This window comes from Phyllobates terribilis, unplaced genomic scaffold, assembly GCF_046119375.1.
Source record: "Phyllobates terribilis strain yellow unplaced genomic scaffold, ASM4611937v1 Scaffold_7__3_contigs__length_470593459, whole genome shotgun sequence".
In the NCBI taxonomy this organism is placed as follows: domain Eukaryota; kingdom Metazoa; phylum Chordata; class Amphibia; order Anura; family Dendrobatidae; genus Phyllobates; species Phyllobates terribilis.
Window position 1 is genome coordinate 270,782,712 of NW_027362767.1, and position 24,116 is coordinate 270,806,827.

The 24,116-nt window shown below is 44.7% G+C and overlaps 1 protein-coding gene across 2 annotated transcripts in view; it reads left to right on the forward strand.

The window, feature by feature from the left end:
* Positions 1 to 21,541, forward strand: part of COL5A1 (collagen type V alpha 1 chain) — a 168,660-nt gene extending 147,119 nt beyond the window's left edge. Inside the window, exons 47-66 of one of the 2 annotated variants that reach the window (XM_073640747.1) lie at positions 1,708 to 1,761; positions 5,454 to 5,561; positions 7,016 to 7,069; positions 7,174 to 7,281; positions 7,381 to 7,434; positions 7,532 to 7,585; positions 7,668 to 7,721; positions 7,819 to 7,872; positions 7,949 to 8,056; positions 8,142 to 8,195; positions 8,549 to 8,602; positions 8,884 to 8,991; positions 9,266 to 9,319; positions 9,454 to 9,489; positions 9,617 to 9,670; positions 9,754 to 10,015; positions 10,951 to 11,063; positions 12,154 to 12,222; positions 17,262 to 17,495; positions 19,807 to 21,541. In XM_073640747.1, the coding sequence (XP_073496848.1) occupies positions 1,708 to 1,761; positions 5,454 to 5,561; positions 7,016 to 7,069; positions 7,174 to 7,281; positions 7,381 to 7,434; positions 7,532 to 7,585; positions 7,668 to 7,721; positions 7,819 to 7,872; positions 7,949 to 8,056; positions 8,142 to 8,195; positions 8,549 to 8,602; positions 8,884 to 8,991; positions 9,266 to 9,319; positions 9,454 to 9,489; positions 9,617 to 9,670; positions 9,754 to 10,015; positions 10,951 to 11,063; positions 12,154 to 12,222; positions 17,262 to 17,495; positions 19,807 to 19,953 (1,833 nt within the window). In that variant the 3' untranslated portion in view covers positions 19,954 to 21,541. Of the gene's footprint in view, positions 1 to 1,707; positions 1,762 to 5,453; positions 5,562 to 7,015; positions 7,070 to 7,173; positions 7,282 to 7,380; positions 7,435 to 7,531; positions 7,586 to 7,667; positions 7,722 to 7,818; positions 7,873 to 7,948; positions 8,057 to 8,141; positions 8,196 to 8,548; positions 8,603 to 8,883; positions 8,992 to 9,265; positions 9,320 to 9,453; positions 9,490 to 9,616; positions 9,671 to 9,753; positions 10,016 to 10,950; positions 11,064 to 12,153; positions 12,223 to 12,258; positions 12,328 to 17,261; positions 17,496 to 19,806 lie in introns of both variants that reach the window. The other variant, XM_073640748.1, reaches the window with a different exon arrangement.
* The last annotated feature ends 2,575 nt before the right edge of the window (positions 21,542 to 24,116 follow it).

Below are 24,116 nucleotides of genomic sequence, written 5' to 3' on the forward strand. Positions count from 1 at the left end.
TCTGGCATGCCACTTATTTAGCACACTCATTATTTATGTGTTGTGTACTTAACTGTGTCAAACACATGGCATGCCAGATTCTACCCCAACACAGGGTTTCGCCTGTCATCATCTTCTTTGAGGGGCAAGCTAATGTGAGTATAATAAAAGACCCCAATTGGAAGCTAATTCTCCAGCAGTGCTGCTCTATGTTCGGTTGTTCTTTCAGGAAGATTTGTGACTGTTGTTAGTGGTGATCAGTTGTGGAACTACTAGTCTCAGCAGGATTTATAGCAAAATCAATGGATGAATACTCCGGTAATGAAAATGTAATGGAGAGGAGGATCTGGATTATGCAATAAAATAAATTTTTGGATATTTTTACTGTGAATCATGTTGGGCTGCTTTACTGAATGCTGCCTTGGTCTGATCTCACAATTAGGCCCCCTTCACATGTCTGTGTTTCCAGTACGTGTGGCGTCCATTTTTTTTCACGGATGCCACACTTATCCATTATAACCTATGCTGCTGTGTACGTCTTCTTTTTTCCAGCAGCACGGATGACCAGGGCCAATACAAGTTTATGGGTCCGTGTAAAACATGTACAGCACACGGATCGCATCCGTGTGCCCTCCGTGTGTGCTGTACATGTTTAACATTTGTGACAAAGTCACTGGTAAAGTACTGGAGAGGAGATATGTAGCACTGAGATTGTTAGCTCCAGTAATTAAACATAGGAAAAAGGTTCCAGAACACAAAGGAATAAGGGGTTAATCAGCCATCCTTAGTGCTAGGGTGATTGAACACCTGTAGGAGGTGAAAGCTCGGAGCTGTTTGTGTCACACATGCTGGATGTATGGAGATTGCAGGTCTCCTGAATCCCTTTGTTAAAGGACATGGAAGCTGGACTCTAAGCCAGGTGGGCTAAGCAGCACTATTGTATGGACTTATTTTATGTTTTACCCACTGGACAAAGGTTGTATTTACGTTTTCTGGTGACGTGGTTTATGAGGATTGCAATAAACCAGCCGCACTTTAAATAGAAACGGTTCCTGTGTCTGGCTCTTTAAAAGGCCGAGTGAGTCAATCTACCATACATTGCAAAGTATAGCAGAACTTTTGTAATTTCATTCTTTCTTTATCCATACCGGAAAAATATGGATGGCACACTGGTGGCACAGTAATCCAAAACACTGATGACAATGGTAGTGGTTTTTCCAGTACCGGATTTATACGGACGTATGAAGGGGGCTTTACAGAGGTGTACTGGGCTCACTGAGTGATCTGGTCTGCAGACTGTGAATTTATATAGGACATGCTGCCTGCGTCCTGTGAGTAAAAGCTGTCTCAATTGTTGATAATCACCAAATGGGCTAAATGTGTGATCACTGCCCCATTTAAATCTGGCTGCAATGAGCCGACGAAAAACCGAACACAAAATTCACAACCTGTAGCCTAAAAATCATTGTTGGCAGAACATCATCTCCCCCATTTAAACAGATGTGCTGCCGACAAAACGCAAGGTATGTGGATGAAAGATCATACTAATCATTTGTCCCCATACAGTTTGCATCAGCCCATGTAAAAGGGGCATAAACGAGCACCGGCCAACTTGTTATCAGCAGGCCCATGTAATGTCCCATCATCCATTCCGGCACCCCCAGCTGCAGCTGTTAGAGAACAATCCTATAGGGGAATTTTATTTTTTTACCTTTCTCTTCTCCTTAGGGTTTGCCCGGACCTCCTGGTGAGAAAGGCGAAACAGGAGATGTTGGTCAGATGGTAAGTTTACCTCTGCATATATTACACCTCCTGTCTTGGAGGGGTAGAAGTGTCTGCGCCTCCTCTTGGGTGATGTGAGATGACCGTTGCTGTGTGCATTGTGCTATGATGGCCACATTGCACGTTGGTATTTCTATTACACGTGTATTAGCTGCAGTATTTTCAGGAGCACACGCCTGAGCTGGGACATAGAAGCGTCATCCTGCTGCTGTGCCGCACGCCAGGATCGGGCAGTCATCTATTAATCAGATTTTACACTTTAGGATTCTCACCTCCCCGATTATACAACAAAATAGAAGATTAATTTGTTTATTTCTTCACCAGAGGCAAAATTCTTCCCTGATGCAGCAACGAATCTATAGAGATGGCCTGGAGCAGAGGAATAAATTGTGTAGTATAGTAGGGTAATTGCTCACCCTGTGCTTATATGTAAGAAGTATAGCGCCAGCACGACATTAATAGAAAGCCACTCACCACAGTAATATATCTGTATTACCTCTAATGCGCCCACATCTCGCTGTATAATTCCTCATACTAGAAGCTAATTAACAATTCTTTAAAAAGCACAAAATACAGCAAACAATACACAGCGCACAATACAGCCAGAGACATTTCGGTAATACGCAAGAGAGCACGATATACAACCAGAGACATCTCCGTAATACGGTGGAAAGCGGACTATATACAGCACAGAGAAGTCTCCATAATACGACAGAAATGCATAATATACAGCCAGAGATGTATCCATAATATGGCAGGAGGCGCACGATATACAGCCAGAGATGTCTCCATAATACGACAGAAATGCATAATATACAGCCAGAGATGTCTCCATAATACGGTGGAAAGCGCACGATATACAGCCAGAGATGTCTCCATAATATGGCAGGAGGCGCACGATATACAGCCAGAGATGTCTCCATAATACGACAGAAATGCATAATATACAGCCAGAGATGTCTCCATAATATGGCAGGAGGCACACGATATACAGCCAGAGATGTCTCCATAATACGGCAGGAAGCGCATAATATACAGCCAGAGATGTCTCCATAATACGGCAGGAAGCGCATAATATACAGCCAGAGATGTCTCCATAATATGGCAGGAGGCACACGATATACAGCCAGAGATGGCTCCATAATATGACAGAAATGCATAATATACAGCCAGAGATGTCTCCATAATATGACAGAAATGCATAATATACAGCCAGAGATGTCTCCATAATACGGCAGGAAGCGCATAATATACAGCCAGAGATGTCTCCATAATACGGCAGGAAGCGCATAATATACAGCCAGAGATGTCTCCATAATACGGCAGGAAGCGCATAATATACAGCCAGAGATGTCTCCATAATACGGCAGGAAGCACATAATATACAGCCAGAGTTGTCTCCATAATACGACAGAAATGCATAATATACAGCCAGAGATGTCTCCATAATATGACAGGAAGCACATGTTATACAGCACAGAAACATCTCTGTAATAAAGAGACGAAAAAATCCAGCTTCCAAAAATCCAAAGTTTATTGGTAAAAAGGTAGCTTCACACCATTAAAAAAAGCTCCAAGGCATAAGATAATCTCACATAGCAGATTTTTTCATCTCTTTGCTGTTTACCACGTGTGGCCCTTGCTTCTATGTACCACAAGCCGTCCAGGTGATCTTATTTTCTTATTCACTTCTCCATAATACAGTGGGAAGCACACGATATAGAATGCAAAGACGTCTCCATAATGCGAGAAGCAAACGATACACAGCCAAATTCCTCCCCAAAGTACGACGGGAAGCGCATGACATACAGCACAGAAACATCCCCATAATACAGTGGAAGCGCACAATATTAACTGCAGATACGTCTTCATATCACAACAGGAAGCACACGATATACAACGTAAATGCATCTCTGTAATACGGCGGGAAGCGCACGATAGACAGCACAAATACTGCTCCGTAATACGGTGTGGAAGCGCACGCTATACAAAGCAAAGATGCCTCTGTAATATGGCAGGAAGTGCGCGATATACAGCCAGAGATTTCTGTGTAATATGGCAAGAAGGGCACAATATACAGTGCTAAAGACGTCTCCGTGATACGGCTGGAAGCGCACGATACAAAGCCAGAGACGTCTCTGGGATACAGCAGGAAGTGTACAATATACACTTCTAATATAGCTCCATAATATTGCAGGAAGCGCCCGATATACAGCGCAAAGACATTTCCGTAATGCGGTGGGAAGTGCACAATATACAGCTAGATACCTCTCCAAAATACGACAGGAATCACACGATATACAGCCAGAGACATCTTCGTAATACGGCAGGAAGAGCACATAAAAGCACAATATACATTGCAGGAGGCATCTTCATGACGACAGTGGGAAGAGCACACGTTACATGGGACGTCTTCATGACGACAGTGGGAAGAGCACACGTTACATGGGACGTCTTCATGACGACAGTGGGAAGCGCACACGTTACATGAGACGTCTTCATGACGACAGTGGGAAGAGCACACGTTACATGGGACGTCTTCATGACGACAGTGGGAAGCGCACACGTTACATGAGACGTCTTCATGACGACAGTGAGAAGCGCACACGTTACATGAGACGTCTTCATGACGACAGTGAGAAGCGCACACGTTACATGAGACGTCTTCATGACGACAGTGAGAAGCGCACACGTTACATGAGACGTCTTCATGACGACAGTGAGAAGCGCACACGTTACATGAGACGTCTTCATGACGACAGTGGGAAGAGCACACGTTACATGGGACGTCTTCATGACGACAGTGGGAAGCGCACACGTTACATGAGACGTCTTCATGACGACAGTGGGAAGAGCACACGTTACATGAGACGTCTTCATGACGACAGTGAGAAGCGCACACGTTACATGAGACGTCTTCATGACGACAGTGGGAAGCGCACACGTTACATGAGATGTCTTCATGACGACAGTGGGAAGCGCACACGTTACATGAGACATTTTCATGACGACAGTGGGAAGCGCACACGTTACATGGGACGTCTTCATGACGACAGTGAGAAGCGCACACGTTACATGAGACGTTTTCATGACGACAGTGGGAAGCGCACACGTTACATGAGACGTCTTCATGACGACAGTGGGAAGCGCACCTTACATGAGACGTCTTTATGACGACAATGTGAAACGTATACAGTACATGCGATGTCTCTATGACGACAGTGAAAACCCCATACAGTACATGAGACAATGGGAAATGCATACATTACGTGAGATGTCTCCATGACGACAGCGGGAAGTGCATACATTGCATGAGATGTCTCCATGACAACAGCGAGCACAAAGATCCGATGGAGAATAAAGAAGTGAAGTGTAGGGAGCGTGTGGGTCACACTCCCCATCATCAGATAAGTGAGACCCCCTCAGTCTGATGTGCTGCCGTCATGAGCTCAGTCTTTGCTGTTGGTACTGGTGCGGTTCTGGTCTTTGCTCACAAATGGAGCGTCAGACAAAAGACAATCACTAAACCTCGGATAAAACAATGAGAGTACCCTGCAGTACAGGGTAAAGGACATGACTGTCCCCGATGTTTTCCCATCTTGCATTTGCCTGATATATATAGGTGCCCAGAAATATATATTGTGTCAGAATACAATCTGGAAAACTTTCTATAATGTTTCATCCTTTTTTAGGGACCACCTGGTCCACCCGGCCCTAGAGGTCCCAATGGATCTCCTGGCGCTGACGGTCCACAAGGTCCTCCTGGAGGAATCGGAAATCCTGGTCCTGTTGGAGAGAAGGTAAGTGATCTTTGCTGTAAATGACAACACTAGACACTGGGAATGGAGTTTAATCAACGACCAACTAACCGCCAAATCCAAGCGACACTACTCTGTCCTCCTCCTCCTAGACCTGTCATCTGCCTTTGACACAGTGGACCATTCCCTCTTACTCCAGACTCTCCCATCTCTCGGCATCACAGACTTGGCCCTATCTTGGTTCTTTTCATACCTAGCAGACAGGACATCCAGTGTCTCCCACTCACACACCACCTCCTCATCTCGCCCCCTATCTGTTGGTGTCCCCCAAAGTTCCGTTCTAAGACCCCTGCTCTTCTCCATCTACTCCTTCGGCCTGGGACAGCTCATAGAGTCTCATGGCTTTCATTATCACCTCTATGCTGATGACACACAGATCTACCTCTCTGGACCTGATATTTCCTCCCTACTAATCAAAATCCCACAATGTCTGTCCGCTATCTCATCCTTCTTCTCTGCCAGATTTCTAAAACTTAGCATGGATAAAACCGAATTCATCATCTTTCCACCTTCCCATTCATCCCCCCCCATCTGACCTATCTATAAACGTCAATGGCTGCCCACTCTCCCCTGCCCCGCAAGCTCGCTGCCTTGTGGTAACCCTCGACTCTGATCTCTCCTTCAAACCACATATCCAAGCCCTTTCCACTTCCTGCCGACTCCAACTCAAAAATATTTCCCGGATCCACACATTCCTCAACCACGAATCTGCAAAAACACTAGTGTACGCTCTCATCATCTCCCGCCTTCTGTGGCCTCCCTTCCAACACTCTCGCACCCCTTCAATCTATCCTAAACTCTGCTGCCCAACTAATCCACCTGTCCCCCTGCTATTCCCCGGCCTCTCCTCTCTGTCAATCTCTTCACTGGCTCCCCATTGCCCAGAGACTCCAGTTCAAAACCCTAACCATGTGATACAAAGCCATCCACAACCTGTCTCCTCCATACATTTGTAATCTAGTCTCCCAGTACGTACCTGCACGCAACCTCCGATCCTCTCAAGACCTCCTTCTCTACTCTCCCCTTATCACCTCCTCCCACAATCACATACAAGATTTCTCCCGTGTATCCCCCCTACTCTAGAACTCTCTACCCCAACATATCAGACTCTTGCCTACCGTGGAAACCTTCAAAAGGAACCTGAAGACCCACCACTTCAGACAAGCCTGCAACTTGCAGTAACCATCGCTCCACCTTACCGCTGCACGACTAGCTCTACCCTCACCTACTGTATCCTCAACCATCCCTTGTAGACTGTGAGCCCTCGCGGGCAGGGTCCTCTCTCCTCCTGTACCAGTCGCCGTCACGTTTTGTTAAAGATCATTGTAATTGTTTTCGTATGTATACCCCTTTTTCACATGTAAAGCGCCATGGAATAAATGGCGCTATAATAATAAATAATAATAGTAATCTGTTGTGGTCTATCTTTTTGACAGGGTGATCCTGGAGAAGCCGGAGAACCTGGTCTTCCTGGAGAACTTGGACCTCCAGTAAGTACAGGAACTTTTATGTGATATGTGGGCCCTGCTTTTGGAAACGTGCAAAGGTCTAAATTACTGCAGTTATACAAGAATATTTTTATTTTTTGTTCTAGGGCCCGAAAGGTGAAAGAGGAGAGAAGGGAGAAGCAGGCCTGCAAGGGGCTGCTGGACCTCCTGGCCCAAAAGGTCCTCCTGGTGATGACGGTCCAAAGGGTAGCCCTGTAAGTAAATTCTCACTCCCGTCCTATGTTATGTGACGGTTTTACTGAGATTTTCTGAGTCTGTGGATCAGTCTGAATAACCTTGTCTCTGTCTTTTAGGGTCCAGTGGGATTTCCTGGGGATCCTGGTCCTCCTGGTGAACACGGACCCGCTGTAAGTAATTACAATATATGTTTATACTTTTGAGTTCATCAGAGATCAAAACTGAAGAAAAAGATTTATCATATACATTTCATTGTCTACAATTCAGGGTCAAGATGGGCCACCTGGTGATAAGGGAGATGATGGTGAATCTGGTCAACCTGTGAGTACCATCTGTGCCAGTAAACAGACGCTGTTCTCTCATATAACCAACCATTTAACATGTCTTATTTTGTCCTCTGTAGGGGTCACCCGGTCCTACTGGAGAGCCTGGTCCATCTGGTCCACCAGGGAAGAGGGTGAGAATCCAAAGGAGATTTCTGTACTGCCACCAAGTGTAAAGATTTGGAAAGAACATATGACCTCATTGGGTTTTTTTTTCTCATCCTGTGACAGGGTCCACCTGGTCCAGCAGGTCCTGAAGGCCGTCAAGGAGAAAAAGGTGCTAAAGTAAGTAAGGTTCACCGGATGACTTGGTGCATCCTCTGTATGTGGAGCAGCTAACGCCTCATTTCTATTTCATTAGGGGGAACCGGGCCTGGAGGGTCCGTCTGGAAAGACAGGTCCTGTTGGTCCTCAAGGTGCCCCTGGAAAACCCGGACCTGAAGGTTTAAGAGGAATTCCCGGACCTGTGGTGAGTAACCTTGGGATCTGAATGATGAAGAAGCACCTGCTGAAAATCCCATTTACTGAAAAGATAACTTTATTTTACTATATAGGGAGAGCAAGGACTGCCAGGTTCAACTGGTCCCGATGGCCCCCCCGGTCCAATGGTAAGTACAACAGTTATTCTCCTGCCCAGTTAATAAATTAGCCCCTATCTTATTGCTGGGGTTCCAATCCTCTGAAGAGCCCTGTCCGGATTACCACTACCCTGAATGATTGTGTATAGGATTGCTGAAAATATTGGAGCTCTCTACTTATCTCCAGCCGTCTCATAGAGATTGAATGGGAGCGGAGGTGCGCATGCTCGACCTCCACTCCATTCACACTGGACTCTTCAGAGCCCCTTCCTCGGGATTTCTGTGAGGGTGCAAACCTTTTAGTTAGTCTGATAGTCTTTGTGTAAATTCTCTGATGACTATGACTCGATAATTCCTAAGTAACAAGACCTTATTCCTAACAGGGTCCTCCTGGTCTTCCAGGATTGAAAGGAGACTCGGGTCCAAAAGGAGAAAAGGTGAGTTGCACTTGTCCGCAAGGGGATTTTATTAGACCCATGTTGTTATCACAAGTGATCAGACCTCAATCCTGCGCTATGGTGGGACACGTGCTCCACCACTGCAGCTGGGAGAGATCCCAGCGATTAAATAATCCTATAGTGATGGTACATTGTAAGACAACCCCTTCAAGTACCATCCATATCACAGCAAGACTGTGAATGTAACATGCCGGAATATCACCCTCTGTTATTGCTATTCCTTGGACATGATCACTTTACATTGTTTCTTCCTATCATAGGGTCATCCTGGATTGATTGGTCTTATTGGGCCTCCAGGAGAACAAGGTGAAAAGGGAGATCGTGGTCTTCCAGGTCCTCAAGGTGGTCATGGACCTAAAGGAGAGCAGGTAAGCAGTCAGGATACACAAATCACATGGACAGTCCACAGAGCAAGTGGTGCTGTCAGTGGATGATAACCACACCATCAACAATTATAGGAGAGACACAAAGAGCTCCCATCTGTCCCGCTACCAATTGGGAGATCCTCATATATGGGCACACATATTGGTGGGGAGTGAAAGATCGCATAGATACAGACCTGACCAGTCAGCAAAGATCAGAGTCTGATGCCATGTGCAACCCAGCAGCACAGAGGCTTTACACTTGTGTCTTCTCTTGCAGGGTATCTTTGGTCCATCCGGTCCTGTTGGCCCCCCTGGACCTCCTGGCTTACCGGTATGTTGATCTTACATTTGCATAAATTCAGGGCTAGTATTTCCCCTCTGGCAGGTAACTAGCAGCCTCCAGCCGAGTGTCCTTGTATCTCATCTTGCATCATGTGTACAAATGTAATGCAATATCTCTTTCAGGGAGGACCTGGACCTAAAGGTGCTAAAGGATCATCAGTAAGTGGAAGTCTTCGAGGCGTGAATGCTTCCTGTCCGGTTTCACCTTTCCTTTGGTGATATTAGGGTCTTTTTTGTCTTCTCCATATTGTCATTCTCTCTAAACCTTTCCTATTTTCTTTTTCAGGGTCCAACTGGTCCAAAGGGTGAAACTGGTACTCCTGGTCCACCAGGACCTCCAGTAAGTGAAGCTTTGTTCCCAGAGCCCTGGAGTCCAGTGGTTGTGTAGAGAGGGAATATTAATAATTCTGGTTCCCCCTCCAGGGTCCCCCAGGTGAAGTGATACAACCACTGCCAGTCCAGTCCTCAAAGAGAACCAAGCGTAATATTGATGCCAGCCAGGTGGTTGATGAAGGAAATGCAGATAATAACTACATGGACTATGCTGATGGCATGGAGGAAATATTTGGTTCTCTGAACTCTCTAAAACTGGAAATTGAACAGATGAAACACCCACTGGGCACGAAGGGTAACCCAGCAAGAACCTGCAAAGACTTACAGCTATGTCACCCCGACTTTCCTGATGGTAAGCACAATGGCCACTGATTGCAACCAGTACTCAAAATGCAGGGAAATCTGGGGAGACCAGCCTAGCCCACACAATGCCACTGCGGCATGGAGGCACACAGAGGCCGGTACTGTGCTGCCATACAATGTTTTGTCTATGTCCTTATGTGTGAAGAAAAGCCCCTGACATGCGGCATGTCATTAGGTTTCTGCACAATATTGAAAAATGTTCGGTCTTATGGAGGATGCCGCAGATTACTTTCCTTCCTCGGCAGATTTGCAGCAAATATTCCTAGGAAGTCGCTGTGTATATTAATAACTTGTCCTCGTCCCTCTGTAGTCACTGTCACATACACCTTTATCCTCGCAATCCGCACACTACTTGCCTGAAATGCTCTGAGCTGCTGGGGTCTCTGTGTCTGATAGGTATTTCTCAGCTGACCAACATGCACCACTCTCAATAATATTTTCACAATGTAAAGGTAACTTTCCCCCATTAACAGCTCCCATAATACAATTTATAATTCCCCTGTGCTGCTGACACGACTGTTACCCACCATGCTCCGGTCCCTTAAACACAGGATGTGTCCTGAGCTGTTCTATCACCTGGAGGTATCATCCATGTGCGACCCGAGATTTATCAGAACAGTTTCCTATATTCATGTATTTTTACTATACTTTGGCAGTACAAGAATGGAAAAAGATTATGAAGTAAAAGGGTTATTCCCAAGATAGTGAGTTATCGCTAGGTTGTCCTCTCCACTATTCTCCAACTGCTCATTATTGTGCAAATCAAAGCCCATAAACCCCAAAGCTCCACGCACCGAGCCTCTGCCCGCAAAGATGGAGCATAGAGACAAAGCTGAGAATTTGTAGTAATGGAGGACATGGCCATCGATTGCTCCGTGCAGACGTGGGCCGCTCACATCCTCAACCTGCATCTTCTTGTTCTAGGTGAATATTGGATTGACCCGAACCAGGGCTGCTCTCGAGACTCTTTCAAGGTGTATTGCAATTTCACGGCAGGAGGGGAGTCCTGTATATTCCCCGACAAGAAGTCTGAAGGAGTAAGTGGTGGAGGATGGCTTAGAATTTGGCATGATAATCACTTGAATTGTCTGGCATGGGAAAGCTTGGCACATGAGACAATACTGTGCCGCCATTATTTTAAGATCACTTAATTAATTGCAGGCTGCCTGCCGGCGGTATTGACTGCCTGTGCCTGATCAAAGAAGTGAGCTCCAGGATTGTCAGACGATGGGTTAATATCACTCATTCCCTCCATCGATGATGGGAGTCTGGAGCCGTATCACACGCACTGATTATATGCTCAGTCCTGGTGACCCCATATATTCATATACCAGGGATACGTCAGAGCATGCTGGGAGTTGTAGTTTCATGACTTGTGCTCAAGTTATTTTGTCTGCATTACCCCAGCACCGTCTGACTAAGTGAGAAGTTTGGCTGAACTTTGTGAACTGTTGGAGACTCTGGGTGACCCCGTGCCGCTGGGAGCGATATATTGACAGGCGAGTGTAGTAGTGCCGGGTCGTTAGATGGAAGAATTACTGCAGAATTAGGCTTTTCTTTTAAGTCTCCTACAGACTATTGATATGGATTGTAATGGCTGAGAACAGAGGTTTAACGCCTCCAGGAGAAATGGATCTGTGTGTGAGCCCTTGTCAGCATTCGCCTCAGCTAAAAAATGACAGAATGACGCAGGTATTAAATAAAGACGAGGATCTGTTCACGTCTGTATTGGAGGCTTCACTTGCTTCCATTGTGCACAAATTCTCCAGTGCCTAAATGGACGCCATAGCAGATGTGAATAGAGCCGTAATGTAATCTTACAGAGCCACCGTATGAGTGGGGTCAGCTTTACATACAGTAGAGTAAATGGGGTTTACTTATAACTTTAACTTGTCACTGGCCAGGCTGCACATGAACGCTGTCTTATCTTAAGTGCGACTTTTACTACAACTAATAAATAAGTGGTAGTGAATACAGGAGCCAGGAAAGCGTCATCTCCCTTCCTACATACAGACGCTGGGTAATGGGGCGAGTGTCCGCTGAGGCCTGAATGGCACCAATAGGGGCATCCGTTGTGATCCATCTGTATAACCTTCTGTTTCTTCCTATCCTTCCATTCTATATCAGGCTAGAATTACGTCCTGGCCCAAAGAGAATCCAGGCTCGTGGTTCAGTGAATTCAAGCGTGGTAAACTGGTAAGATTCAGCTGTAACTCGTGTCGTATTTTACAGAATAGAATGGCTCGTTGGCCCAAAGAGCTGCCTGGTACATGGTATAGTCATTACAAGCGGGGCTCTATGGTAAGTGGCTAACCCGGCCTCCAGTGTTAACCAGAGCAGCCTGCTTCGGTTATGGCCAAACACTCTGCATGTGGAACTAACACTGGTCATGGGGAAATGGTGTCTGCAGATGACGAGGAAAACCAATTTAAGGTGGAACCAAGAAAACAAGGTTGGTTGTAATCTTCTAAATCTAAGTCATGATGCGGCTGTCGGTCCTTTACCCCGTGAGAGCCGAGCAATGACAGCGAAGGGACAGAGACCGATGAGAATATAACACCACGAGCCGCAATTCAGGACAATAGAGGATATCACCTAATATTAATTACCTACACTTAGCCCATAAATCACATAAACATTCAACCCAAACACCAGCCAGAGTAATTCAGGAGGTAGGGTCAGACACTACCTGGGGTCATGTCCACCTTAAAAGACACTTTGTTTCCTCTGGGTATGCACGGTCTTAGGCGCGGCTACCGTGCTAATCCCGCAATGTTTTTCTATAGGGGATGTCTGTGTGTTGGATGCATAAGGACATCAACTCTGCCCCCTGTTTTGGGTACCTATGATCTCTTCATGACGACAAAATTAGGAAATTGCCTAATTGTCAGGATCTGTATATACTCCAGTCACCGCCAGAACTGCACCATGCATACCATCAGCCTCCCTTCTGCAGCCAAACCGCTTAGAAGTTTTCCCTGGAGGTCACGTTTCAGGATTTTCTCAGTAGGGTGATCCTGTATACCCAAGGTCTATGTGCCAGGCTTTGGCACACATCTTCTCTATGGTTATCCAGGGCATTAGAGAATCCCTGCTAAGGTCTGTAGCTGTTCTTGCACAGTGCTGGCAGAGTGCAGGAGACAGCAGAACTTTGAGTGCAGCTCTGGCAGTACCTGGAGCAGAGTAGAAGATATTATGCAAAATCCGCTACAGAGAATCAAAGCCACTGAGCGCCATGTAAGATATAATGTGACACCATGGCCACTGGCATCACATTACATCTTACATGATTTACATTACATGACCAATGCAGCGCTGTCATTAGCTATTAGGGGTAAATCCTGATTATTCCCTTTAATAAGCACAGGCAGCATTTAAGTGACTGGTCCCTTTCCAGGTGTGGGTACAAAAAATGTGAATAAGCCTTGAGACTTGTATTAAGGAAACATTTCTACTTTATTAAAAAACAGTCCTCTGTGAAGCCAGCGGTATCCTTAGCTCTGATCCCTCCAAATTGCAGCGGTGCAGTCAGCAGGGCTACTGCCTTATTTTCCTCAGCGGGCACATGGCGATACACACGCGGTAAGAGGAGGCGGTCTTCCTAGTTTGGTAGTCATGGAGAAGCAACGAGCACCTCGGCTCCCTCCTCTGCTTTCAATATCATAGGTACTCAGCACAGCTCAGGGTGGCTGCTTTGAAGTAGAAAACTTTGCAGCTCTTGCTGGCATCATTGCCGCTCCGTGTCTTAACTTCACAGCCTCTGTCAAGCCGTCTCTATATATATTTTTTTTACATGTCAATTTCTTTGCTATAGAGCGATTTCTCCTAATCCCCCACTTCATTCTCAGCCCCTAAGAGCTTTCTGCTTTGGATACAGGAGCTGAATTAACTGCAGGTACTGAGGATCATGGTTTAAAGAAACAGCTACCAACACATATGGAAGTGAGACCAGAGAGGAGCCTGTGACTCGGCTGCTTCTCCTCCTCGTCATGAGGCTTCATACCAATAATCACATCATAAAGGCCCCTTACCCCTCCAGTGACTGTAGATAACATATGGCTTCTATTATATAAAAAAAAAGTATATACCGGGACCCAACCTTCCCCAAATGGAAACTGTTTTTTGGTCTCCATAAGGTAAATGAGCCTGTGGGTGTGAGGTGTGTGGCTGTGGTCGTGCACACTCTGAGCGTGCTGCAGACTCCAGGGATGGCGCTTCTCACGTGTTGTTAGCTGAGTCTAGGCTTGCATGCTGCTCTCTTCTGTTCAGTCCTCTTCTTTCTCAGGCAGCAGAACGGTCCCAGAGTGGTTTGTATAGATTTTCCTATTAATGGATTGTTATGTGATGCTCTGTACAGTGTATATGATATGTTGTATATGATCTACTGTCAAAATCCATGTTGACCCAACTAAAGAGTATTATAACCCCCACTAATCACTAGAACGAAGTGGCAGCGGCACTGAGCTTTTTCCAGAGGCCACATTTCAGTCACTGATGGCCGAGATGTCATCAATGCTCTGTCAGCATATTATTAAAGTAAACCACAAATCCGAATGATCGATGGGGGGAGAGGGGTGTCTACACCTCCAATATACAGGCATTATTGCAATATACAGTTTTGTGCAAAAGTATTAGGCAGTTATGGATGAAATGCTGCAAAGTAAGAAGCTTCCATAAGTAGACGTGTTAATAAATAACAAATTAATAACAAAATGCAAAGTAACTGAAGAAAAGAGAAATGTAAATCTCATCGGTATGTGGTGACCGCCCTTCGCCTCCATGATCAGTAGGTGGTGACCGCCCTTCGCCTCCATCATCAGTAGGTGGTGACCGCTCTTCACCTCCATCATCAGTAGGTGGTGACCGCCCTTCGCCTCCATCATCAGTAGGTGGTGACCGCCCTTCGCCTCTATCATCAGTAGGTGGTGACCGCCCTTCGTCTCCATCATCAGTAGGTGGTGACCGCCCTTCACCTCCATCATCACTATCTGGTGACCGCCCTTCACCTCCATCATCACTATCTGGTGACCGCCCTTCGCCTCCATCATCAGTAGGTGGTGACCGTCCTTTGCCTCCATCATCCCCATCTGGTGACCACCTGTCACTTCTATCACTTGTACACAGGTACTGAAGAAACTCGACAGGAGGTTGTTCCAAACATCTTGGAGAAATGACTCCAGATCTTGTGTGTATGAGATTTGTGCAGATCCTTCTGTCTCTTCATGTGATCCCAGACAGACTTGATTATGTGAAATCAGGGTTCTGGGTTGCAGTATCATCACTTTCAGGACTACTTGTTCTTACTGACATTGGCTAGGGTCGATGTCCGGCTGCAGAATCAGATCCCTCCATGATGGTATTACATGATGGGTAAGTATCTGACTGGATTTCTCCGCATTGATGACACCATTAATCCTGACCAATTCAACAACTCCATGTCTGGAAATGCACCCCAGGATTGCTGGACCCTCCTCTGTGCATCACTGCTCCTCACAGACCCTCAATATTGTGCCGCTCTCCAGCCCTTTGGGTACAAATCTGCTTCTCTAACTGACAAATATTTCGCATTTTACCCCTCAGTTCTTAGCTGATGGCACTGCAGGACATCTTCATGATGTCTCATCTGCTGTAGAAGTTTCCTTGGCCGACAGCTGGGTTTACAGTCCTCAGTATTGCCTGTTTTTTTTGTGTCCTCAGTGCTGAGAAATCCATGCAGACACTTGCCCATCATGTAATAGCATGAGCAGGGACGTGCGGGTGGGTGCCCGCTGACACCAGCAGAAACTTCAAATGGATGTGCGTTCTCGGACACACATCCAGTTGAAGTGTATTGCGGCGCATAGACCCATCGGGTTCGTGTGTGGCAATACATGCTGTTGGGCAATCGGAGGCCAGCAGCTGACTTCTGCGTGCCTGTGACTGGTGACGCATGGCAGTGATAAGAATGCAGGCGACTGGAGCACATGGTAAGTCTGCTTCAGAAGAGGACGCTGCGTGGCGGGGGAGCAGACGGAAGGTGAGTATTTTTTAATCCGTGAGTACACAGTGGCCATACTATTACATGGATGACTGTGGGCTCTGTATTTTACAGTATGGAGGACTATGGGCTGTGCATTATACTATATGGAGGACAATGGGCAGTACATAATTCTTCTGCTATGAGGCCCCATAATTCTATGTATGCCCCTGGTGAGTATAATGGTTTATTTTTTTTTAGATATTAAACATAAGCGGGCGAATGGGGGACATATACCAGGATGGGGGGGGGCCCTGGTCCAAATCTTGCACCGGGGCCCATCAGACTCTAGTTACGCCACTGAATTCATGAGGAGGCATCTTACTGGTTCCAAATTATCCTGTAGCTGAACAACAACCCCCAACATCCAGCCAGTGACATTAAGAACGAGGACTCCTGGAAGGGATGATCCGGCCTCACAGAGCCCTGATCTCACATCATCCAGTCTGTCTGGGTCACATGAAGAGACAGAAGGATCTGCACAAGCCTCATACACAGAAGATCTGTGGTCCCTTCTCCAAGACGTTTGGAACAACCTCCTGTCAAACTCTTTCACAACCCATCGCCTTCACTACTTCTTCTTGTCACTTGTGCAAAGGTTATCACACCAAATGCATTTTATTAATTGATAAAAGTGAACTATTAATACTTATTTTATTATTCTGCAGCATTTCCACACCAACCTACAACTTTTACAGATTACTGATGAAAGATTCTCACCAGTGGCGATACTGTAGCTGCTATAATATATATATATATATATATATATATATATATATATATATATATATATATGGGTCTCCTGCCCTGAACCTGACAGTCTCCTATATTCCAATCACGGCCCGTTTTACACAGATGTGTGAATGAGGCTTTAGGATGAGCAGGATTTACGGATTGCACCCATCTAAATATATCTGAAAATCTGAACCTGCAAGTAAACCCTAAATTCCCAAAAATCACTTAAATGGTCTAGATATTCATGACTAAGGCTAAGATCTGTGGGCCACAGGATGCCCATGCTCATGTAATCGGCATACATGCTGGCGTTGCAGGGGTTATTTGCGGTCTCTCTGATTGCGCACATGGGCATGTGATGGCAGCCCACCACTCACCACCTGATCTGGAAGTGTTCGGTGCCAAACAACCCCATTTGTGATAGGTGTGAGCGTTGTTTTACATGGTCAGTTTTTACCCTGTAGCTGTGTCTGATTCATTTCAGCTGTCCTACGTGGATGCTGATGGAAACCCCGTAGGCGTGGTACAGATGACATTCCTGAGGCTTCTCAGCGCCTCTGCCAAACAGAACATCACCTACAACTGCTTCCAGTCTGTAGCCTGGCATGACGCCACCACCAACAGCCATGACAAGGCGATCCGCTTCCTGGGCTCTAACGATGAAGAAATGTCCTATGACAACAACCCGTACATTCAGGCCATCATGGATGGATGCGCAGTAAGTGACTCGGCTCCATCTGTCTCATCTGATAGGAGTCTGGTGCACCATTTACCGCGGTGACAGGTGATCAGATTATTACAGTGGCTGCTGGCATCATGACAGACATTGTTCTACTGACATGAAAGGCTCTGGATGTGAATGCGGTGGGGATACAGCCGTCTATTGATCTGCAGCACAATGTCAGGCAGCGGTACACAATACCAGACGAGAATAATTAGTTCTGACACAAAAACCAAAACCATTTATCAATAGGAAATGAATCCGGAGCCGTGGAGACTCCAGGACACGTTATCTGATTAATATGGATTCTTCTTTTGAGACGGAGGAGACACGAGCAGTCACCTTCGGTGGTCACAGGACAAGGCTGAGGAATACCAGGAATCGCTGCTGTCTCCTCATGCTCCTATCACCTGTGTTTGCAGTAAAAAAGAAGCTGGCACCAGTTTTTTCTCTTATTCTATTTTTTGTAAATCCGCCTTTCGGTTCCAGAGATATGGACCTTTTTATGGCCTTTAGGGTATGAGCATGTGTTTCTTTTTAGGCATATCAGGAACCCGCCAGCAAAAATGCGAAAAGAATGAACAAATGCATTGCATGCTAAAATCCATTTCTGTGCACATGTCCAGGTTTTTTGAGCACCAAAGACAACGTTCAGAAAAACCACAACCTGTGTTTTCCTGGAGCGTATTATGCTTCAAAATCTCTCTTGGATCAAGGTGTCTAAAAGACATCGTGTGCACATATCAAGGAAATATATGCAGAGCAGCCTAAAGGCACGCCCCTAGACAATCTGAGCCACACCCACTTGGTAAAGACCAGAAGAATTCGCACTAAATTAAAAGGCCCAAATCTCTGGTATCATATGGTGGATTTACAAAAACTGTAATACTGGGGGTGCAGGGAGAATAAAAGAGCTAAGCTGGACACACGTGACATGGTGACAGCTGCTCTTTACCTAATTATTATTATTTAGCGCCATTTATTCCATGGTGCTTTACATGGGAAAAGGGGATTAGCTGCATTAATACAGATAAAATAGGTGAATAATACACCTGAAGATTTCACCCTAACCGTCCCCTTTTCTACCCATGTTTTCTGTTTAGTCCTGTGGGGTATACTGGATGTTAAAGCTGGAGCTAAAGTATAGCGCTGGGTAGGCAGGGATGAATGGGGTAGTAATTTATTTGCTTACTTTTCCTATATCGCTGCCTGTGTTTAGTTTTTTATTTAAAGGATAAGAAAGTACACTTTAATTAACAGATCTTGGAGTAAAAATAATTTCCACAATTGGATGTGTTTTTTTTTTAAATGTTCCTGTGCTGAGATCTTATAAATGTCCATTTGAGAGAAGAGAAAGGTAGCACCCACCTGCACTGTAAGAACACTTCTTTATTCTGTTATATTAAAATGATGATGCAGGGGAGCATGTGGAACACATTATAGACGATGGCCGTTTCACGCTCCAGCACTTCTACGGGTCCTGTGTTCTTATAAATGTGCCCCTGCTGTGTACTGTGTAATGGCTGTGTCTGACCGTGCAGGAACATGGTCTGATCATACCACAGCTCCTGGGCAGGGGATGATGCAAAAGCTAAGACAGCACGGAATCGCAAATGATTCTTTTTGAGGCAAAACATTTCACTGCCTGTTTTTAAGCAATGTTTTACCTCAAAGAATCATTTGCGATCCCGTGCTGTAATGTCTGTATACTCTTTTGCTTCGTCCCCTGCCCAGGAGTTGTGGTATGATCAGACCATGTTCCTGTACGGTCAGACACAGTCATTACACAGCACACAGCAGGGGCACATTTATAAGATTATCTCAGCACAGGAACATTTTTTTAAACACATCCAATTGTGGAACTTATTATTATTCAAAGATCTATTGATTTAAATGTTGATTAAAATTAACTTTGTTTGTGGTAAACCCCTTTTATTAATCCTCTTATTAAAGGAGTTTGAGTTACTTTATTATGGAGGAAAGATGCACTCACAGAATCTGCCTCAGAAGTGAACGGTGGTGATATAAAATGCTTCACTTACACACTCTGGAAGTCTGGGTGACATTCGCCCCACTCCCCACAGCGGCTATCAGCCAGGGACCCCATCCCCAAAATCTCTATGAAACCTTAGTCTGTTTTTCTTAAAGCTGCCACATTGCTGGGGAACCTGCATGGTAACCAATGTAAAGTAAAATGCTGAAGCAGTCAAAGTACAGATTTTTTCCGATCATTCTACATACTGTAGATTTATACTTATTTCTTAGGTGTGATGGAAGTTCTGACTTTTTCATTCTCTTCCCCCCTCAGTCTAAGAAGGGCTCCCAGAAGACCATCCTGGAGCTGAACACTCCCAAGGTGGAGCAAGCCCCTATAGTGGATCTAATGTTCAATGACTTTGGAGACCCAACACAAAAATTTGGCTTTGAAGTGGGACCAGTGTGTTTCCTAGGCTGAAAAAAAAACTCATAACAAAAGTAAAAATAAAAAAAATAAAAAAGTTAAATATACGCAAGTACACTTTTTGTTGAGAAAAGAGGCCAATAGCATAAGAGAACGCCACGTTTCCAAATCAGCAACCTTGAAACCTCATCACAGCCTATTACTTGTCTCACATGCACGTTCTTCAGATGGGGCAAAAAAAGGCCTGAACCCCCCCATACTGCCCAGAATCCCGGGCCTGGACCACCAACATATTAGACAAAGATAGAAAACCACTGGGTACTCGCGGCCTTGGGATCACATGACCTAAACAGCATCACGTGACAATCATTAGAAGCACATGACGGATCTGCTCCCAGATACACAAACCTCCTGAGCACAGACGGGAAGCAAACGGCCACATGTGACGGAGATGCCTGATCATCATATTCCACTTTTGAGGCAAATTTGAACCAGAAAAGGCAATCCTCCTCCTCGTTTCTCAGTTTCCTAATGAAAGCAATCATCCCTGGGCATATGGTGCCCGCTTGTCCCTTGTATTAAAGGTGCTTATATTTTTGTATGTAATTATTTCTATTGTATATTATTGTTATTTTTTTGTTTTTAATGATCAAAGAAGTTGCCTTTCTCTAAGCTTTAACTCTTGCATGTGACCTGGAGCAAAGTCGTGGCAGATATTTTATAGATTTCTATAAACACAAATTTCAGTTTACAACGTGTGCTGCGCTCCTGTGTTATCTCCATCTTTACGGAACTGCAGATTAGGGACAGTTTTTGGTTGAGAAAGTTGCTAGAAACTAAGGTGCCAGCAATTTACATTCTATGCAAAGTAAACGATTACCCCAAAACACTGCGGCCCCCTCACAGCATGAGAAAGAAGCTGTGGACTGTGACTAAGCCAGACGCCACGTTACATATTGTATAGAACGGAGGGATAAGCAGAAAATATTTTTGTAATTGATGAAACGCGTACGCCTTTTAATAATCCGGCTGACTGATCAGAGAGCAAATCTGAAAACATTTGGGGTATTGTGACAGGAGCGCCGGCTGACGAGACGTTTGTACAGTATTATCACCTCCTTACTTTTACCTCCATGTTGCCTCGTCACAGGGTGGGAGATTGCCTGTAATATCTTGTCAGAAATAGGTGCTATGTTCAGTTTTTCCTGTGGTGCTACTTTTTGTTTTCCTCTGGGGGCGCTCCGCCACTTTCCGGTCAGACATACCCACACTAATGCTAGCTGCCAGATATAATGCATGTTTCTTTTTGTATTCATTCAAAATGTAGATATGGCGTAATAATAAAAAAACAAACAAGAAAACTGAAATGTATTGTGGTAGCTTCCCATGTAGCCTTCTCCCTGTATGTAATAATCACTTGCTGATTGTGGTGCTAACTTATGTTGTTTGTTGTAAGTGTTGAAGAAAAAAAGTTTTTGTATTTTCTCATGTGCTGGCCCCGAGCCCCAACGCGAGGCCGAGGCTGGCAAATGTGCCTACCAAACTGGTTTCTATGGTTCCAAGTCCAGAAAACATTTCCATGACCAGCACTGTACGAGGCTGGAACAACCGCACCAATTCAATAAAGTCAAAGGGACAACAAGCTTGAATTTGCCTCTTTTATGACCTCTGAAAAAATAAATCTGGTCTTCGATCTTTCACCTTGTCATGTAGGTCGGTTCAACCCAGCTGTAACACACCACATTTTAGGGTCCTTATCACAGCCCAGACGCCCCCATATTAAACAGTCACCATAGAACTAAAGGCGCGGTCGTCATTATCAGTGCAAGAAACCGGTCTTGGTAAATTCACCCTGAATTTCTTTTTGAGACCCCTTTTAAATAGCTGATTTTTCTTAGAATCCGGATGGGTAACAAATCCTTTTAGTAATAGGATTTTTTTTCATATTTTATTCAAATGTATTTAATTACATTGTTATTTTGTATATCCCAGTGAAAACTGCCTTTAGCTGCTCACACATTACAATATTTCCATTTTTGTTGAAGCTCAGTTTCCAATTGTCTTTTATTCTTTTATCAAATTCTATCACCCCCAACATCTAGAACCCACGTTCCTTAACTTCACCACAATTACAGTGCCTTGTGAAAGTATTTGGCCCCTTGAACTTTTCTACCTTTTGCCACATTTCTGGCTTCAAACATAAAGATATAAAATTCTAATTTTTGGGGGAAGAATCAACAAGTGGGACACAATCGTGAAGTGGAACGAAATTTATTGGATATTTTTAAGCTTTTTTAACAAATTAAAAACTGAAAAGGGGGGCGTGCAATAATATTCAGCCCCCTTGAGTTAATACTTTGTAGCGCCACCTTTTGCTGCGATTACAGCTGCAAGTTGCTTGGGGTAAGTCTCTATCAGTTTTTCACATCGAGAGGCTGAAATTCTTGCCCATTCTTCCTTGCAAAACAGCTCGAGCTCAGTGAGGTTGGATGGAGGGCGTTTGTGAACAGCAGTTTTCAGCTCTTTCCACAGATTCTCGATTGGATTCAGGTCTGGACTTTGACTTGGCCATTCTAACACCTGGATACCTTTATTTTTGAACCATTCCATTATAGATTTTGCTTTATGTTTGGGATCATTGTCTTGTTGGAAGATAAATCTCCGTCCCAGTCTCAGGTCTTTTGCAGACTCCAACAGGTTTTCTTCCAGAATGGTCCTGTATTTGGCTCCGTCCATCTTCCCATCAATTTTAACCATCTTCCCTGTCCCTGCTGAAGAAAAGCAGGCCCAAACCATGATGCTGCCACCACCATGTTTGACAGTGGGGATGGTGTTTTGAGGGTGATGAGCTGTGTTGCTTTTACGCCAAACATATCGTTTAGCAGAGTGGCCAAAAAGTTCGATTTTGGTTTCATCTGACCAGAGCACCTTATTCCACATGTTTGGTCTGTCTCCCAAGTGGCTTGTGGCAAACTTCAAACAAGACTTTTTATGGATATCTTTGAGAAATGGCTTTATTCTTGCCACTTTTCCATAAAGGCCAGATTTGTGCAGTGTACGACTGATTGTTGTCCTATGGACAGACTCTCCCACCTCAGCTGTAGATCTCTGCAGTTCATCCAGAGTGATCATAGGCCATTTGGCTGCATCTCTGATCAGTCTTCTCCTTGTTCGAGATGAAAGTTTAGAGGGACGGCCGGGTCTTGGTAGATTTGCAGTGGTCTGATACTCCTTCCATTTCAATATGATCGCTTGCACAGTGCTCCTTGAGATGTTTAAAACTTGGGAAATCTTTTTGTATCCAAATCCGGCTTTAAACTTCGCCACAACAGTATCTTGGACCTGCCTGGTGTGTTCCTTGGTCTTCATGATGCTCTCTGCACTTGAAACAGAACCCTGAGACTATCACAGAGCAGGTGCATTTATAGGAGACTTGATTACACACAGGTGGATTCTATTTATCATTACCAGTCATTTAATACAACATTGGATCATTCAGAGATCCGCACTGAACTTCTGCACTGAAAGTAAAGGGGCCTAATAATATTGCAGGCCCCACTTTTCAGTTTTTAATTTTTTTAAAAAGTTTAAAATATCCAATAAATTTCATTCCACTTCACGATTGTGTCCCACTTGTTGTTGATTCTTCCCCAAAAAATTAGAATTTTATATCTTTATGTTTGAAGCCAGAAATGTGGCAAAAGGTAGGAAAGTTCAAGGGGGCCAAATACTTTCACAAGGCATTGTACAGAGTGAGCCGACTAGTGATGCCGCCAAATGTAGTGTGGAGCTTATTAATGTGACTCCGGTTAAGCGTGGGTTGTGGTTTTAGAGATTGGCGCGTCACACAATGTAATAGATAAAGTAATAATTGAATGCAGTAGATGCCCCAGAAATGAAGAAATTTTTTGGTGACATTTTTCTATGGATGGAACTGGGGGTACATTTCTATGGTGTGAGCTAAAAAAAAAAAAAGTGTTTTCATTGTTATCTGTAATGTAATATTTCTTATATATGCCAAATCTTCAAAAATACAAACATTTCTAAGTTAAGTTATGTTAATTGGGTTTAGTTTGCATTTTAGTGAATCTCATGCATCAAAATATGTAGATCTGATCCGATGATAAATAAGAAGAATCTCCTAATTGTTAGAAACCAATCTCACCGATTACTAATAAGGCGACGCACGCACAGAGCGATACACTGAGGAATATTGA